The following is a 17,337-nucleotide window of genomic DNA, read 5'->3' on the forward strand; positions in this document are numbered from 1 at the left end:
TAGAATAGAATAGAATAGAATAGAATAGAATAGAATAGAATAGAATAGAATAGAATAGAATAGAATAGAATAGAATAGAATAGAATAGAATAGAATAGAATAGAATAGAATAGAATAGAATAGGAATAGAATGGAATGGAATGGAATGGAATGGAATGGAATGGAATGGAATAAGAAATAATAAAATTAGAATAGAATAGAATAGAACAGAATAGAATATAGAATAGAATAAGAAATAATAGAATAGAATAAGAAATAATAGAATAGAACAGAACAGAACAGAATAGAATAAGAAATAATGGAATAGAATTAGAATGGAATAGAGTAGAGTAGAGCAGAGTAGAGCAGAGCAGAGCAGAGCAGAGCAGAGTAGAGTAGAGTGAAGGAGGAGGAGGAGGAGAGAAGATGGAGACATGGAGAAGAAGAACAAGAGGAAAGAAAAGGAGAAGGAGAAGAAGAAGAAGAAGAAGAAGAAGAAGAAGAAGGAAGAAACATGGAGAAATGACAAAATGAAGGAGGCAAAGGAGGAGAAATGGAAGAAGAAAGACAGGGAGAAGGAGAAGGAGAAGAAGAAAGAAAGAAAAAGGGGAAGAAGAGAAAGGAGGAGGAGGAAGAAAAATGGGGACAAGAAGAAGGAGACAAGATGGAGACAGGAGGAGGAGGAGGAGGAGAAGGGGGAAGGAAGATGGATTATGCACAGAAGAAGCAGAAGGGGAAAGAGAAGGAGAAGAAAGAAGAGGAAGAGGGAGACAATGAGAAGGAGAAGAAGAAGAAGAAGGAAAAGGAGAAAGGAAGATGGTGACAAGGAGAAGGAGAAAGAATTGAAGGGGAAGAAGGAAGGAGAAGGAGAACAAGGGAAGAGGGAGACAGAAAGAGAAAGAAGAAACTTTGTATGGGTTACTTCTAATTTTAAGCATAGCGTTTGATGACGTTTATTGAGCTGCCAATGCAAATAAGGGACCAGCCACCTCCCATATCATGAATGATTGACAGCCAGAGACAAAAGCTCAACTACAGCCATTTGATGAGTTCAGAATGGACGTGGTTAGCTCCCAGAATTCCTGAGCCAGCGTGGGGGAACTATGGCTCCTTCATGACTCGTGGACTTCAACTCCCAGAATTCCTGAGCCAGCGTGGGGGAACTATGGCTCCTTCATGACTCGTGGACTTCAACTCCCAGAATTCCTGAGCCAGCGTGGGGGAACTATGGCCCCTTCATGACCAGTGGACTTCAACTCCCAGAATTCCTCAGCCAGCGTGGGGGAACTATGGCCCCTTCATGACCAGTGGACTTCAACTCCCAGAATTCCTGAGCCAGCATGGGGGAACTATGACCCCTTCATGACTTGCGGACTTCAACTCCCAGAATTCCTGAGCCAGCGTGGGGGAACTATGGCCCCTGCATGACTTGCGGACTTCAACTCCCAGAATTCCTGAGCCAGCGTGGGGGAATTATGGCTCCCTCATGACTCGTGGACTTCAATTCCCAGAATTCCTGAGCCAGCGTGGGGGAACTATGGCCCTTTCATGACTTGGAGACTTCAATTCCCAGAATTCCTGAGCCAGCGTGGGGGAACTATGGCCTCTTCATAACTGGTGGACATTCTGGGAGTTGAAGTCCACAAGTCATAAAAGAGTCAAGGTTCCACGCCCTGATCTAGGTGCTCGAGGTCAAACACCAGCCTCATAATCATAACCCAGAACCCATTGTCTGCCGGGCCCTTCATCCACACCATTTACTAAGCGCCCCCTTTTTTCGTGTCAACCATAAACGAACCCACAAAGGCATCTCCCATCTCAAGAACTTCCACGGAGAGTGTCTACAATCGGTACAACTGCAAGAGAGGCCAGGCATATTTCTTTCCCCCCCCCCCGCCCCCCGCTTGCATGTTCCGGAGAGAAGAGGGGGTGGAACCGACAGAGATCAATTTGTCCTAAGTGTGTAGCGTTGGAGAAGTGGGCTTGGCGGAAAGGGCACCGAGCGAAAGCTTTTAAGTGACTAACATTCATGAAAAAGAGATGAAACGCCGTGGGCGGATGGTTGAGAAATAGAACAGAGAGTATCAGGTGGGAATGAAAAGGTGAAACGCGAGGGATTAGGTAGGAGAAGGGGAGAATGTTGTGCAATGGGGGAAAGTGTGATCGGAGTGTGCTAGGGAAGAGGGCGTGTAAAACCAGCACTCCCCATTAAAAGAAAGAAATAAGTGTTGATACCACTTTACAAGGCCTTGGTAAGGCCACGGTTGAAATACGGCATCCAGTTTTGGTCACCAGGATGTAAAAAAAATGTTGAGACTTTGGAAAGAGTGCAGAGATGAGCAACAAAGATGATCAGGGGACTGGAGGCTAAACATACAAAGAACGGTTGCAGGAATTGGGCATGTCCGGTTTAATGAAGAGAAGGACCAGTGGGGGACATGATAGCAGCCTTCCAGTATCTCAGGGGCTGCCCCAAAGAAGAGGGAGTCAAGCTGTTCTCCAAAGCGCCCAAAGGCAGGACAAGAAGCAACGGATGGAAACGAATCAAGGAGAAAAGCAACCTAGAACTAAGGAGAAACTTCCTGACAGGGAGAACAACTAAACAATTGCCTCCAGATGTTGTGGGTGCTCCATCACTGGAGGTTTTTAAGAAAAGATTGGAGAACCATTTGTCTCAAATGGTGTAGGATTTGCTCAAAGATGCTTCTCCAGGAGGCAACTGGACTTTCTTGTTTTTCCTTTGAAGACGTTTCGCTTCTCATCCCAGAAGCTTCTTCAGGTTCTGACTGAATGGTGGGGAAGGGAAGGATTTATACTCCTTGCAGAAAGCTGGTCATTTGCCTTCTTTTTAGAGAGTTGTTGAGGCCACTTGGAGGTTTACCTGTGTCCTCAGGGTCACCTGAGTGGTGCAAATGGGTGGGGAGCCTTCTTGGCTGCAGCCTGTTTTTCTGCCCTGGGTCCCTTCCCGGTTGAAGACGGGTGCAGGATGATGGGGACGAGTCCGTGTTGTCGGCATCTCAAACTGAAGCGCAAATGGTTCCTGTAGTCTGCAAAGCTTTCTGGAAATCCGTTCATGCTCCCGCACCATTTGAAGGGGGTTCATCCCAAAGTGTATGATTAAATGTCTATGGAGATTCTCAGCCATCCAGATCGTGGTTGACGGCAAGGGATATAAATCCTTCCATTCCCCACCCTCCAGTCAGAACCTGAAGAAGCTTCCGGGATGAGAAGCGAAACCTCTTCAAAGATAAACAAAGTCCAGTTGCCTCTTGAAAAAAGCACCTTTGGGACAACCCTTGTTCTGTACCAGCCTGCTACCGGCCTTGTGTTATGACTCAGGGCCAGCCGGTGGGTCCGGCAGCCGGTTCAGATGTATCGGATGACTCAGATGAGGGGGAGGAGGAGGGTGTGGAAGACGAACCGGCTGATGATGGCTTGGAGGCTTCGCAGAGCCCTCAGCCGGGGCCCTCTTCTCAGCTGCGTGAGCCCGATAGTGCGGAGGATGATGACCCACAGCTGGCCCTGTTCAAGGACGCCCGACGCAGGAGGCAGTCGAGCAGGAACAAACAAAGAAAGGCTGTGGGACTCCTCGGGAGGAGGCACAGGGAGACCACGCCCTGAACTCTAAATAAAAGGAGTGTTTGGGGAGGGGCTGGTTGCTGAAAGCAACCCTTCCGCTTGAGGATTCAAGTTCCTGTGTTCCTTGTTCTGTTGTTTTGCTTGTGAATTAAACTTGGCAGACGCTTTGCAACCTCAGACGCTCTCCAGTCTCTACTGCTTGAACAGGGGTTTGCCTTATTACAAGGCCGGTAGTTGGCTGGTTCAGAACACCTTGCAGAAAAGGCAACCCCTTTATAAACGGCAAGAGGCTGGAATACGTCTGCCAAATTTATTACAAAAACAAACAAAACACATACCAAGATACAGGAGCTTTGAAACACTATCGGAGCGGTTGCTTTCAGCAAACCAGCCCTCCCCAAACATTCCCTTTATAAAGAGTTCAGGGCGTGGCCTCTCTTTGCCTCCTTCCGAGAAGCCCCACAGCCTTCCTCTGCTTGCTCCTACTTGACTGCTTCCTGCGTCGGGCGTCCTTGAACAGGGCCAGCTGTGGGTCATCTTCATCCACACTGTCAGGCTCACACAGCTGGGTCTCCATGGTGACCAAGTGGGAGGGGCCTGCCTGAGGGCTATCATCAGCAAGATCTTCAACACCCCCCTCCTCCTCTGAGTCGTCGTCCGACCCAACTGCCGAACCCACAGGCTGACCCTGAATCACAACCACCCTGACCTGTACGACTGAGAATCTCCATCGACATATAGGGCTTCCTGATTGAGCCGGAGGCTCGACTAGAAGACCTCCAAGGTCCCTTCCAACTTTGGGACTCTGCGATCCTGCTCTGGTCTAACAATGTTTGTGCACTTGCCACAAAAGCTAAATCTTAAACCTGCGTTAATAAAATTGCTGCATTTCGCACACTATGCTGGAGCAAATAAATTACAGGTAGTTCTGGACTTCACGCTCGCAACTCAGCCGCCAATTTCCGTTGCTAAGCAAGACAGTTAAGCGAGTTGGGCCCTATTTTACAACCTTTCTTGCCACCATTGTTAAGTGAATCACTGCAGGAGTTGTTAGGCACAGAGTTGTTGAAGTTAGCTGAAGTGGTTGAAGTTAGTTGAAGTTGGTTGAAGTTGGTTAGTTGTTGAAGTTAGCAGTTAGTCACACAAGTTGTTGGCCTGTCAGAAGGTCACAAAAAAGGAAGCGTGTCTCCCCTGCACACTGCAACTGTCATAAATACGAGTCAGTTGCCAAGCGTCTGAGTTTTGATCATGTGACCCCCCCCAGGGATGCTGCAATGGCTCTAAAAGCGGAAAAAAGGTCAGAAGTCGCTTTTTTTTTAATGCTGTTTGAACTTTGGACACTAAACGAATGGTTGTGCGTCAATACCACAATTAACAATATTTGGATGCGCATCCCCAAAGTTAAACATTAAAACCGTGTTAACAAAATTGCTGTATTTCGCATGCTGCCCTGAAGCCAATCAATTGTTTTGTCTTCGGATTCATGATTTATTGGTATATTTCCGTAGCCCGTGGCTCTGACGCATGAAACATGTCACAACAGACCACGGATCTCCGTAGCACAGTTCTCCTAAACTAAGCAGGCTAATCAAACAACGGCACAGCAAAGTGGATCCTTAATCTTCACTGAGATCCGATTACCAGCGTTAAAGGTTTGGCCTGTTCTTCTCAAGAAGGTCGGACCAAGAGGCTAATCAGGCCCGTGAATTAATTGGCTTCAATTAGTTTCAATCAGCCTTCCACACCCAGCCTGCACTGCCTTGGGTTGCATTTCTTCTCTTAGAGCAAGCTCCGAGGTCACACTGTCAATCTTTTGGAAGCTTTCTCCCCCCGGGTTTGATTGACAGGTGGATTAGATTTCTATCAGGCTGTAAAACAGAGGGATCTAGGAGGTGAGCCCGAACATCCATAGCAACATAAATACAAACAGATCACCAGGAAGTAGAATCGCACGAGGTGGGTTTCGTCACTGCTGGGGTTTGTCGGACCATTTCATAACCAAATGTTATTCTATAAAGGTAGTCCTCAATTTATGACAGCCCATTTATTTATTTCATTTAACCCAAGCCCCGTATAGTGGTCGTTCGAAGATAAGACAGAAGTGAAAAAAGGTGACTTATGACTGTTTTTCACGCTTAGGAGCATGGCAGCACGATCAAAATTCAGATGCTTGTCAAGTGATTCAGATTTATGACTGTTTCAGTGTCCCCTTTTGGCGACCTTCTGACAAGCAAGTTCCCATCTTCAAAAAAAAGGCGGGGGGGGGGGGAAATAGATCCAGGAAACTACAGACCTTTCAGCCTGACCTCAATACCTGGGAAGATTCTGGAAAAGATAATCAAACAACAAATCAGCGAACACCTTGATGCGAACAAAGTCATCACTAAAAGTCAACATGGGTTTGTCAAAAACAGATCATGCCAGACAAATCTTATTGCATTCTTTGACCAGGTGACAAAATTAGTGGACCAGAGGAATGCTGTGGAAATAATTTACTTGGACTTCAGTAAGGCATTTGATAAAGTAGATCACAACCTACTACTTGATAAGACAAGAAAATGTGGGCTGGACAGCATCACCACCAGATGGATTCGTAGCTGGCTGACCGGCTGTACTCGGCGTGGGGTCCTCAATGGAACCACATCTACATGGAGGGAAGTGTGTAGTGGGGTGCCCCAGGGCTCCGTTCTGGGTCCAGTGCTCTTCAACATCTTCATCAATGATTAGGATGAGGGGATAGATGGGGAACTCATCAAATTTGCAGACGACACCAAGCTGGCAGGAATAGCCAATACTCCAGAAGACAGGCTTAAGATACAGGAGGATCTGGACAGACTTGAACACTGGGCGCTATCTAACAAGATGAAATTCAGTGGTGAAAAAAGTAAGGTTCTACATTTAGGCAAGAAAAAACAAATGCACAGGTATAGTATAGGGGGTACCTTGCTCAATAGTAGCAACTGTGAGAGGGATCTCAGAGTCCTAGTAGACAATCACTTCAATATGAGCCAGCCGTGAGCTGCAGCTGCCAAAAAAGCCAACACAGTGCTAGGCTGCATTAACAGAGGGATAGAATCAAGATCACATGATGGGTTAATACCACTTTACAATGCCTTGGTAAGGCCACACTTGGAATCCTGCATCCAGTTTTGGTCACCACTATGTAAAAAAGAGGTTGAGACTCTGGAAAGGGGGCAGAGAAGAGCAACAAAGATGATCAGGTGGATGGACGCTAAAACATATGAAGAGTTGGGGATGTCTAGTTTAATGAAGAGAAGGATGAGGGGAGACATGATAGCAGTCTTTCAATCTCTCAGGGGCTGCCCCAAAGGAGAGGGAGTCAAGCTATTCTCCAAAGTGCCCGAAGGCAGGACAAGAAGCCACGGATGGAAACTAAACAAGGAGAGAAGCAACCTAGAACTAAAGATAAACTTCCTGACAGTTAGAACAATTAACCAGTGGAACAACCTGCCTCCAGAAGCGGTGAATGCTTCAACACTGGAAGTCTTTAAGAAGAGACTGGACAGCCATTTGTCTGAAATGGTATAGGGTTTCCTGCCTGAGCAGGGGGTTGGACTAGATGACCTCCAAGGTCCTTTCAAACATCATCATCATCATCATCATCATCATCATCATCATCATCATCATCATCATTATTGTTATTGTTATTGTTATTGTCGTTGTCGTTGTCGTTGTTGTTGTTGTTAATTGGGAAGTCGGATTCACTTAACAACCGTTACTAACTTAACAACTGCAGTGATTCACTTCACAACTGTGGCAAGAAAAGTGGGTCAAATCTCACTTGAAAACTGTCTCATTTAGCAGCAGAAATGGTTGTAAGTCGAGGACCTACCTGTACTCTTAAACCCAATCGTTGCTTTTTTTTCTCACCAGAAACAAGCCATTTTTACTGATTCAGGAAAAGAACTCTGCTGCCATCTAGTGGAAAAAACTATACGTGCACATAATAGAATAGAATAGAATAGAATAGAATAGAATAGAATAGAATAGAATAGAATAGAATAGAATAGAATAGAATAGAATAGAATAGAATAGAATAGAATAGAATAGAATAGAATAGAATAGAATAGAATAGAATAGAATCTGGAAGGGACCTTGGAGGTCTCCTAGTCCAGCCCCCTGCTTAAGCAGGAGAACCTACACCATCTCAGACAAGTGATTGTCTACTCTCTTCTTAAAAACCTCCAGTGATGGAGCACCCACGATTTCTGGAGGCAAGTAGTTCCACTGGTTAATTGTCCTCACTGTCAGGAAGTTTCTCCTTAATTCCAGGTTGCTTCTCTCTTTGATCAGTTTCCAACCATTGTTTCTCATCCTGCCCTCTGGTGCTTTGGAGAATAATTTGACTCCCTTGTTTGTGGCAGCCCCTCAGATATTGGAACACTGCTATCAAGTCTCCCCTATTTCTTCTTTTCTTTAGACTGGCCAAACGCAAATCCCACAGCCATTCTTCGTATGTTTTAGTCTCCAGGCCTTGGATCACCTTAGTTGCTCGCTTTGTGATTACAGGAAGTCCTGGACAGAATTTCCATTGCTCAGCAAAGCTGTCGTTAAATTAGTTGTGCCTGATTTTAGGACCATTTTTGCCAGACGTTAAGCAAATCGCTGCCGTTGTTAAGTGAATGACATAGTCAGTAAGCAAATCGGGATTTCCCGATTGACTTGGCTTGTCGGGAGTCTTTTGGGCAGGTTGCAAATGGTGATTGTTTGACCCCGGGGGATTCTTGAGGGATGCCAAGCACCTGGATTTTAATTATGCGTGCCTGAGGATTCTGTGACAGTTGTAAGTGCGAGGACTAATCATAAATCACTTTGTTCAGTGGTGCTGTAACTTCGGTCACTAAACGAACAGTTATAAGTCAAGGACTGCCTGCACATTTATTTAAAGACTCGAATCCAACAAGATTGTTCTTACAAATGTTTTCACATACAAACATTTGACTGTGGTTGAATAGAATTCAAATGATGAAATATCTCTCGGGTCTAGCATAGGGATCAAGAATATATGACCTCTTTTGCTTTTAGTAAACCACACTTGATTAAACTGGTTTATTTCATAAACTGCTGTTTGTCCAGAAGCATTCAAATTCCACAGCTCTGACAACTTTCCCTTGGAACAGAGTGCTGAAGCCTCTGAAAGAGGTTGGGTGCATATGGAGAAAAAGAAAGAAAGAAAGAAAGAAAGAAAGAAAGAAAGAAAGAAAGAAAGAAAGAAAGAAAGAAAGAAAGAAAGAAAGAAAGAAAGAAAGAAAGAAAGAAAGAAAGAAAGAAAGAGAGAGAGGGAGGGAGGGAGGGAGGGAGGGAGGGAGGGAGGGAGGAAGGAAGGAAGGAAGGAAGGAAGGAAGGAAGGAAGGAAGGAAGGAAGGAAGGAAAAGATAAAGAAGGAAGGAAGGAAGGAGGGAGGGAGAGAAGGAAAGAAGGAAGGAAAAGATAAAGAAGGAAGAAAGAAAGAAAGGAGGGAGAGAAGGAAAGAAGGAAGGAAAAGATAAAGAAGGAAGAAAGAAAGAAAGAAAGAAAGAAAGAAAGAAAGAAAGAAAGAAAGAAAGAAAGAAAGAAAGAAAGAAAGAAAGAAAGAAAGAAAGAAAGAAAGAAAGATGGGAGGGGGAGAAGGAAGGAAGGAAGGAAAAGATAAAGAAGGAAGAAAGAAAGAAAGAAAGAAAGAAAGAAAGAAAGAAAGAAAGAAAGAAAGAGAAAGAAAGAAAGAAAGAAAGAAAGAAAGAAAGAAAGAAAGAAAGAAAGAAAGAAAGAAAGAAAGAAAGAAAGAAAGAAAGAAAGAAAGAAAGAAAAGAAAAGAGACATTTGGTGTCTTGCTGCCCTATGGGATCAAAGCAACTGAGTGCCAACTGAACAGCATCTTAGTTTTAATGTACCTATTATTATCTGTCTCCAAAAAGGACTAGGAACTTGACAGATCAACATCCCAGACTCCTCCTCCTCCTCCTCCTCCTCCTCCTCCTCCTCCTCCTCGTTCTCTGGCTGGGGACTTCTGGGAGTTGAAGTCCACACACCTTAAAGTTGCCAAGACCGAGTAGCCCTCCCTGGACCAGGGTTCCCCCAGGGCTGCCCTGCTTAGTTCTCCAAGACCACCGGGGGAGGGGGGGAGGGGGGCTGCTTCCCATTCCCCCTTCCCCAAATCCCTTCAAGGGGCTCTTCAATCTCCCTCCGCTCCCCCCCCCCGCCCCTTCACCCCCAAATGCTCCCCCTTAAGCAGCGCTGATCTCCCCCTTGCGCCCCCTCCGTTTCCCACCGCCGAGACGGCGCCCGCGGGCTCCAGAACCCTGCTGCCTCCCCCTCCACCCCACCCCCGCGGCACAATAGGTTGCCAGGGCGACCGGTCCGGTCCGGCCCGCTCCGACCCTGGCCCTGGCCCGGCTGGCAGAGGGGGGCCGGAGGGCGAGCGGCCGCCCCGGGACCAACCATGCTAAGCCACAGGTGAGCCCCGCGCGGGGTCCGGCCGGCGCTGCCAGCCGCTCCCCGGGAAGAGGCGAGGCTGGGGGACACGGATGGAGCCTCCGCTGCCCCCTCCGGGAGTCACCTCGGATGTGGGGAGGGGGAGATGTAGAAGACCGAGGACCGCGTTCCCACGATAAGCGGGTTGCGGAGCCCGGGTTGGGCTGGGGTCTGGTGGGGAATGCGGGATCGTTAGGATCTGTGGACTCCCCCCCCCCGCCCCGGCTTTCCGGCTCCATCTGTCCCGCGAAGGCAGGTAGGAGCCGTGTTCACACGTGACAGGGAGGCAGGGTTTGTTCCAGCACCGCATCACTTGATCTACCGTCCCGCTGCTTTGAGCCAGGGGCTCCATGGTGCCTCCTTCCCTCGCTCCAGGCGCTGAACCCCAGTTCTCCGGCTTGGTTGTAACCTGGGTTTAGCATTTCGTGGGAACGCCCGTTGGGTGGGGTTGCTCTCCCCCCAATTGTTAGGTAGCATCTGCCTGTCTGCCTGGGCACAGCACACTAACCCTCTACACAACCTCTAAACCAGGTATGCCTCAATTTGGGCAATTTGAAGAGTGTGGACTTCAATTCCCAGAATTCCCCAGCCAGCCTGGCTGGGGAATTCTGGGAGTTGAAGTCCACATGGCTTCAAGTTGCCAAGGTTGAAAAATACTGGTCTAAGCATTAGAGCAGGACTCTTCAAACTCGGCCCTTTTATGACTAGGGGACTTCAACTCCCAGAATTCCTCAGCCAGGCACGCTGGGAGTTGAAGTCCACACGTCATAAAAGGGCCAGGTCTGAAGACCCGTGCTCTAGAGATAGGCATATCATCATCATCAAAAAAAAAAATAGACTTTCTTGCAAATTTCAGCACCATACTGGCTGAGGAATTCTGGGAGTTGAAGTCCACATGGCTTCAAGTTGCCAAGGTTGGAAAACCCTACTCTAAACCGTAAAAACAAGCATAATCTCTTTACGTGCTAAGGTGCATTACACTCACCAGGCACCAAAAACATGTTGCTTATTAGCTCCCATTTATAACTTCGCCAGCTATGTGCCTTAGGAATAACAGAATAACCGAGTTGAAAGGGACCTTGGAGATCTTCTAGTCCAACCTCCTACTTAGGAAGGAAACCCTTAAACCTTTCCAGACAAATGGTTGTCCAATCTCTTCTTAAAAAGTTCCAGCGTTGGAGCATTCACAACTTCTGGAGGCAGGTAGTTCCACTGGTTAATTGTCCCCACTGTCAGGAAATTTCTCCTTAGTTCCAGGTTGCTTCTCTCCTTGATGAGTTTCCATCCGTTGCTTCAGGCGCTTTGGAGGATAGCTTGACTCCCTCTTCTTTGGGGCAACCCTTGAGATATTGAAACACTGCTTTCATATCATGGTTTGTTGAGCAGGCTGTGTTTCGCTGCCCTTCAACCTCAAGCTCGGTGTTCCAGCCAAATTGGAAGTTTTTGTGCTGTGTAAACCTAAAACTGTAGCTTTTGTGGTTGTTTCTTAACCCAGGTGTGTTGCTTTCTCATCCCTGCAGTAACCTTGTTTTGAAGTCTTTATCCTGGTTTGTAGAATGACTTCAAGAGTTTTCACACCCTGTGTTGGGTTTCCGTGCCATGCCTTTGCCCATCCCGCTGTGTCACACGTCACTTCACTATCATGACTTGCCAGCGATGATTTATGGTGCAGAGTAACTTGTGAACCAGCCAGTTGTGGCTTATTCAGCATACAATGGCTTGTTTTGTGTGACGTCAATCGTGTGTGAAGTGTTTTCTGCAAGGAATTAGGTGTGGCACAGTCTGTATCTGGTTAGATTACCTAGGGTGAATTTCACAGCCATAAATGTTCTCAAGATACACTCCAATCAGAATGCAAGTTTGGTGCCTCAGCAGATGGACATTTTTAAGGGTTAGAAGGATTGTGTGAAATGGTGTTTGTAGCTGCCACTTACATATGTGGAGAGTCATCAGATTCATCTCACTGTAGGGCAGACTTCCAGATTTGAATAGATTCCCTTTTTCTCTTTCTTTCTCTCTGTCATTTGTCTGTCTGTCTGTCTGTCTGTCTGTCTGTCTGTCTGTCTGTCTGATCATCTATCATCTACCCATTGTCATCTATCTATCTATCTATCTATCTATCTATCTATCTATCTATCTATCATCTATCATCTACCTATTATCTTCTATATATCTATCTAACATCTAACATCTATCAACCTATCAATCTATTTATCTATCTATACCAGGGGTCTTCAAACTTGGCCCTTTTATGACTTGTGGGCTTCAACTTCCAGAATTCTGGGAGCTGAAGTCCACAAGTCATAAAAGGGCCATGTTTGAAGACCCCTGATCTCTATCTATCTATCTATCTATCTATCTATCTATCTATCTATCTATCTATCTATCTATCTATCTATCTATCTATCTACTCTCTATCATCTCTCTCTACCCCTTCTCTCTATCATCTAATATCTCTGTCATCTCTGTCTGTCATCTCTGTCTGTCTATCTATCTATCTATCTATCTATCTATCTATCTATCTATCTATCTATCTATCTATCTATCTATCCTCCCCCGCCCCCTCTCGCTCTCAATTTCTATACCCCAATCACAGTTGGGTGTCTCTGGGCTGATTAAAAATAAAGCAGCAAAGTCATATTGCTAAGCACATTGATTTGTGCTTCTTAGATTGTAAGCCGCCCTGAGTCTTCAGAGAAGGGCGGGATATAAATGGGATTAAAATAAATAAATATAAATGAATAAATATAAAAAGGCGTAGTTAAAACAAAGTTTTAAAACCAGATGAACAGAAAGTTAAAGAAAACAGCTGCAGAGCCAAAAGGCGGAGGAAGCAACTTTAAGGATTGCTGAAATGAGATTGCTGAAATTGGTTTCCAACCTTTGATAAGCATTATAAAAGATGCGATCCAGAACTCCATGAAACCCAGAGAAATTTAATAATAAACAGTTTAATAAAAAGCATACTGGATGCTGTAATATTAGAGTCCAATGCACACGGTATTAAATTCTACATTTCTTTGTGTGTTTTTATTTGGGCTACTGTTATTGTTTAGCTCGATTTTTAATAGTTTCATATTTCGGCTTGCCCTAAGTGAGCAGAATTTTAGAATTAAACCTGATAGGAAATTTGTTTGCATAAAGCTGTTTAAATCATAAAACTTGTCTGATCTTGTTTGATCTTGCATGCGCATAACATATTTAACCTGGGGCACCTTTTCTGGAATCACACAATACCCTGCGGTCAAGCCTGTGTTGTGTGAAAGACAGTTCCTTAGATATGAAAGAAAATTCCCTAGAGATCCAATTGTAACATCTATCCCATTGCAATTCTAGGGCTCCATATGATGATGATTTTATTGTGGCTTGATCTTAATTTAATATATATTATCTCTTATATCGTATTCGCCACCTATCTTATATACAGGTAGTATATATGGTGTCCGCAAGTGAGCCCAAAATTTCTGTTGTTAAGTGAGACATTTGTTAAATGAGTTTTGCTCCACTTTACGACCTTCCTTGCCACAGTTGCTAAGTGAATCACTGCAGTTGTTTAAGTTAGTCACACGATTGTTAAGTGAATATGGCTTCCCCATTGCCTTTGCTTGTCCATGGGGATCACGTGACCTTAGGACACTGCGACCGTCATAAATGCAAGCCAAGTGTTTGAAGTTTGATCACGTGACCCCGGGGAAGCTTCAAAGGTCGCAACTGTGAAAAAACGGTCGTAAGTCCCTTTTTTCAGAGCCGTTGTAACTTTGAACAGCCGCTAAATGAACTGTTGTAACTCAAGGACTAGCTGCATATATATATATAGGTCATAAAAGGGCGTGACGTACGACCGCACTGGAGCCCAAAAATTTGGTTGCCAAGTGAAACATTTGTTAAGTGAATTGTGTGCCACTTTTGTTAAGGGAAACGCTTCACAGTTGTTAAGTGAATCTGTTTTTCCCCTTGATTTCGCTTGTGAGTAGGTCACAAAAGGGGATCACATGACCCCCACATGATGCTGCAACCATCACAAATATGAGTCAGTTGCTAAGCATCCAGCGTTTGATCACGTGACTTGCAACCATTGCACGCTAGGTAGATAGATGTATGAAAGATGGCCCCCATTTGATTTTCCCCTTTAGGATTGCTTCCTGCCTGAGCAGGGGGTTGGACTAGAACAGGGGTCCCCAACTCCTAGTCTGTGGACCGGTACCGGGCCGTGGAATGCCAGCAACCGGTCTGCACAAACAAGCAAAGCCCCATCTGCGTGTTGCAGGCAGCGCACAAAACCATGCCCCCTCCGCTCCGTGGAAAAATCTCTCTCCATGTAACCAGTCCCTGGTGCCCTGTGTTCTGTCCCAGCCTACGTGAGTCCTGGTTATGCTCACAAGGAGAAACCCCTCTTCCAAGTAACAGGCAGGAACCGCAAAGAAAAACCAACCCCTTTTATTATTCACAGACCTGAGTCAATGTCCAAGGCAAACAAACACAGTTGATCACAGTCCTCAACACAGCTGGTTGCCTTTGGCAACCAGCACCTCCCACACCTTCCCTTTTATTATTCAGCCAAGGCGTGGCTTCCTAATGCCTTCTCCTTTGCCTTTGGAGCCGCCCCGTTGCATTCCTCTGTCCTACTCTCCTATCTTGCTGGCGTTTTCGTGCATCCTGGATTTGTCCCAGCACAGCCGTGTCTCAGCCTGAGCATGAGTAGAGGGGCCTCATCTGACTGTAAGTCTTGGAGCTCCTCAGAGCCTTCCTCTGACTCTGATGTCACTCCAGGCCTCTCCTCCTCCTCCTCCTCTGAGTCTTCAGACTCAGATGCCGGATCCAATGACTGGTGAGGAATCACAACACCCCAAAGGTTGGGGACCTAAGGACTAGAAGACCTCCAAGGTCCCTACCAACTCTTCTTCTATTCTATTCTTCCAGCCCAGGTAGGATGAACCTTGGAATGACTGACGTCTACTTGAACAAGTTAGGAGCTGACCTCCCAACCATGGCCTACCATGACGACGAGCCGGAGAATGAAGCTTGGCGCATCTACTCGGAGAGGAAGAACGTGGTGCTGGAATTCCTGCACACGGATCTGAGCCTGCACCTCCTCCGACGCCATCACAAACGGATCGAGCTTCTGAAGAAGTGCTCCTACTACCTCGAAATCCTGCCCAAGCACCTGGCCCTGGGTGATAAGAACCACCTGATGCTTCCCACCTCCATGTTCCAACTGATCGATCCTTGGCGGTTCCAAAGGATGAAGAAAGTGGGCACCATCCAGACCAAGATTCAGCTGCTGCTCCTGTCTGACCTGCTAGAAGAATTAGAGAGAGGTCGGGAGGAGCTGGTCCAACTTCTGGAGAACTGCGACATGATGACGTTTCTTTCCAGGTGGGACAAGGTCAGGCAGAAGCTCTCCAGACTTTCGGAACAGATGGATCGCTTCCTGGCCATGCTGGTCCCTGGAAGGTTATACATCAAACACCGGCTGGTCTCCGACGTTGGGATCACCAAAATCCCACACATCAGACTAGTCCTCAGCACCAAGATGCCGGTGATGTTTGACCGGAGGGAATCCGCGGCTCACGAAGACTGGGTCAGCCTCAAATGGTTGGTCACCAGCCAGCAGTCCCAGCTTGACCAGTTTGAACTCCAGTTTCGGCTGTTGGAGCCCAGAAGTCCTCAAGAGCGGGTCCAGTGTGGAATTATGCCAGTCACCTCCCACACCTGTGAAATCCACAACTTGTTGCCCGACTGCTTGTACAGGTTCACCATCCGAAGAGCGGAAACCTACACGCTTGTTTATGAACAGTGGCACGATTCCCTACTGCTTAAGACTAAACCGTATCTTGCCGAAAGCGCCGGAGAGACCACCACACAACCCTGATTTTCCCACCTTAGCCATTCCCCAGGGGGTGTAAAAATAAGCCAGATTAAAAAACAAAACTCTTATTTTTTAAAAAAAACAAGGCATCAAAGCGCTCGTTCCTTCTTTGTGGGAAGACGGGCGGTTCTGAGCTTGCTGCCACAATCAAACCCCAAATTTGCGTCGCTGAGACTGGACAGCCACTTGTCTGAAGTGGTATCGGGCGGGGGTCCTTAAGCTGTAGGCTGCGGTCCACTGCCGGGTGGTGGCCTATTGGCCACCGGGCCGCATGAGTGGCTGGCCTTTGTGCTTGCCTGCGTGGGTGTGCATACCCAGCCCCGCTTGTGCGAGCATCACTGTGAGCGTTCGCGGCCTCACTGGTGCCAGCGTCGTGGGCATTCGCAGTCCCACTCGCGCGAGCATTGCTGTGACCATCGGCAGCCCCGCTTGCACAAGCGTGGCGGGTCTTCGTGGCCCCACTCGTCTGAGCGCTGCAGGCATTCACAGCGCCACTCACGCGATCGTCACCACGAATGACCTGGGCGTTTCTGGCCCCACTCGCACGAGCGACAGGTGTTCATGGTTCTGCATGCGTCCTCGCATACATTCTCACACACCCCACAAAACCATCCCTTCTTTTCCCCCTTTCCCCCCCCCCCCGGCTCTGGGCTGCCAATTCTGAAAGGTTGGGGAAATCTGGTATAGGGACTCCTGCTTGAGCATGGGGTTGGACTAGAAGACCTCCAAGGTCCCTCCCTCCCTCCCTCCCTCCCTTCCTTCCTTCCTTCCTTCCTTCCTTCCTTCCTTCTTTCCTTCTCCTTCCTTCCTTCCTTCTTTCCTTCTCCTTCCTTACTTCCTTCCTTCCTTCTCCTTCCTTCCTTCCTTCCTTCCTTCCCAACCTAATCCACTCCTTCCTTCCTTCCTTCCTTCTTTCCTTCTCCTTCCTTCCTTCCTTCCTTCCTTCTTTCCTTCTCCTTCCTTCCTTCCTTCCTTCCTTCTTTACTTCTCCTTCCTTCCTTCCTTCCTTCCTTCTTTCCTTCCTTCCTTCCTTCTTTCCTTCTCCTTCCTTCCTTCCTTCCTTCCTTCTTTCCTTCTCCTTCCTTCCTTCCTTCCTTCCTTCGTTCCTTCCTTCCGTCCTTCCTTCTTTCCTTCTCCTTCCTTCCTTCCATCCTTCCTTCCCAACCTAATCCACTCCTTCCTTCCTTCCTTCCTTCTTTCCTTCTCCTTCCTTCCTTCCTTCCTTCCTTCTTTCCTTCTCCTTCCTTCCTTCCTTCCTTCCTTCTTTCCTTCTCCTTCCTTCCTTCCTTCCTTCCTTCCTTCCTTCCTTCCTTCCTTCCTTCCTTCCTTCCTTCTTTCCTTCCTTCCTTCCTTCTTTCCTTCTCCTTCCTTCCTTCCTTCCTTCCTTCTTTCCTTCTCCTTCCTTCCTTCCTTCCTTCCTTCGTTCCTTCCTTCCGTCC

General features: G+C 46.9%; 1 protein-coding gene across 1 annotated transcript in view; it reads left to right on the top strand.

The window, feature by feature from the left end:
* Positions 1-16,501, top strand: part of FNDC11 (fibronectin type III domain containing 11) — a 35,598-nt gene extending 19,097 nt beyond the window's left edge. The window contains exon 3 of the mRNA XM_081323820.1: positions 14,950-16,501. Coding sequence (XP_081179946.1) covers positions 14,960-15,901 — 942 coding nt within the window. The 5' untranslated portion in view covers positions 14,950-14,959 and the 3' untranslated portion in view covers positions 15,902-16,501. The remainder of the gene's footprint in view (positions 1-14,949) is intronic.
* The last annotated feature ends 836 nt before the right edge of the window (positions 16,502-17,337 follow it).

The sequence above is a fragment of the Vipera berus genome (assembly GCF_964194415.1).
Source record: "Vipera berus genome assembly, chromosome: 3".
Taxonomy (NCBI): domain Eukaryota; kingdom Metazoa; phylum Chordata; class Lepidosauria; order Squamata; family Viperidae; genus Vipera; species Vipera berus.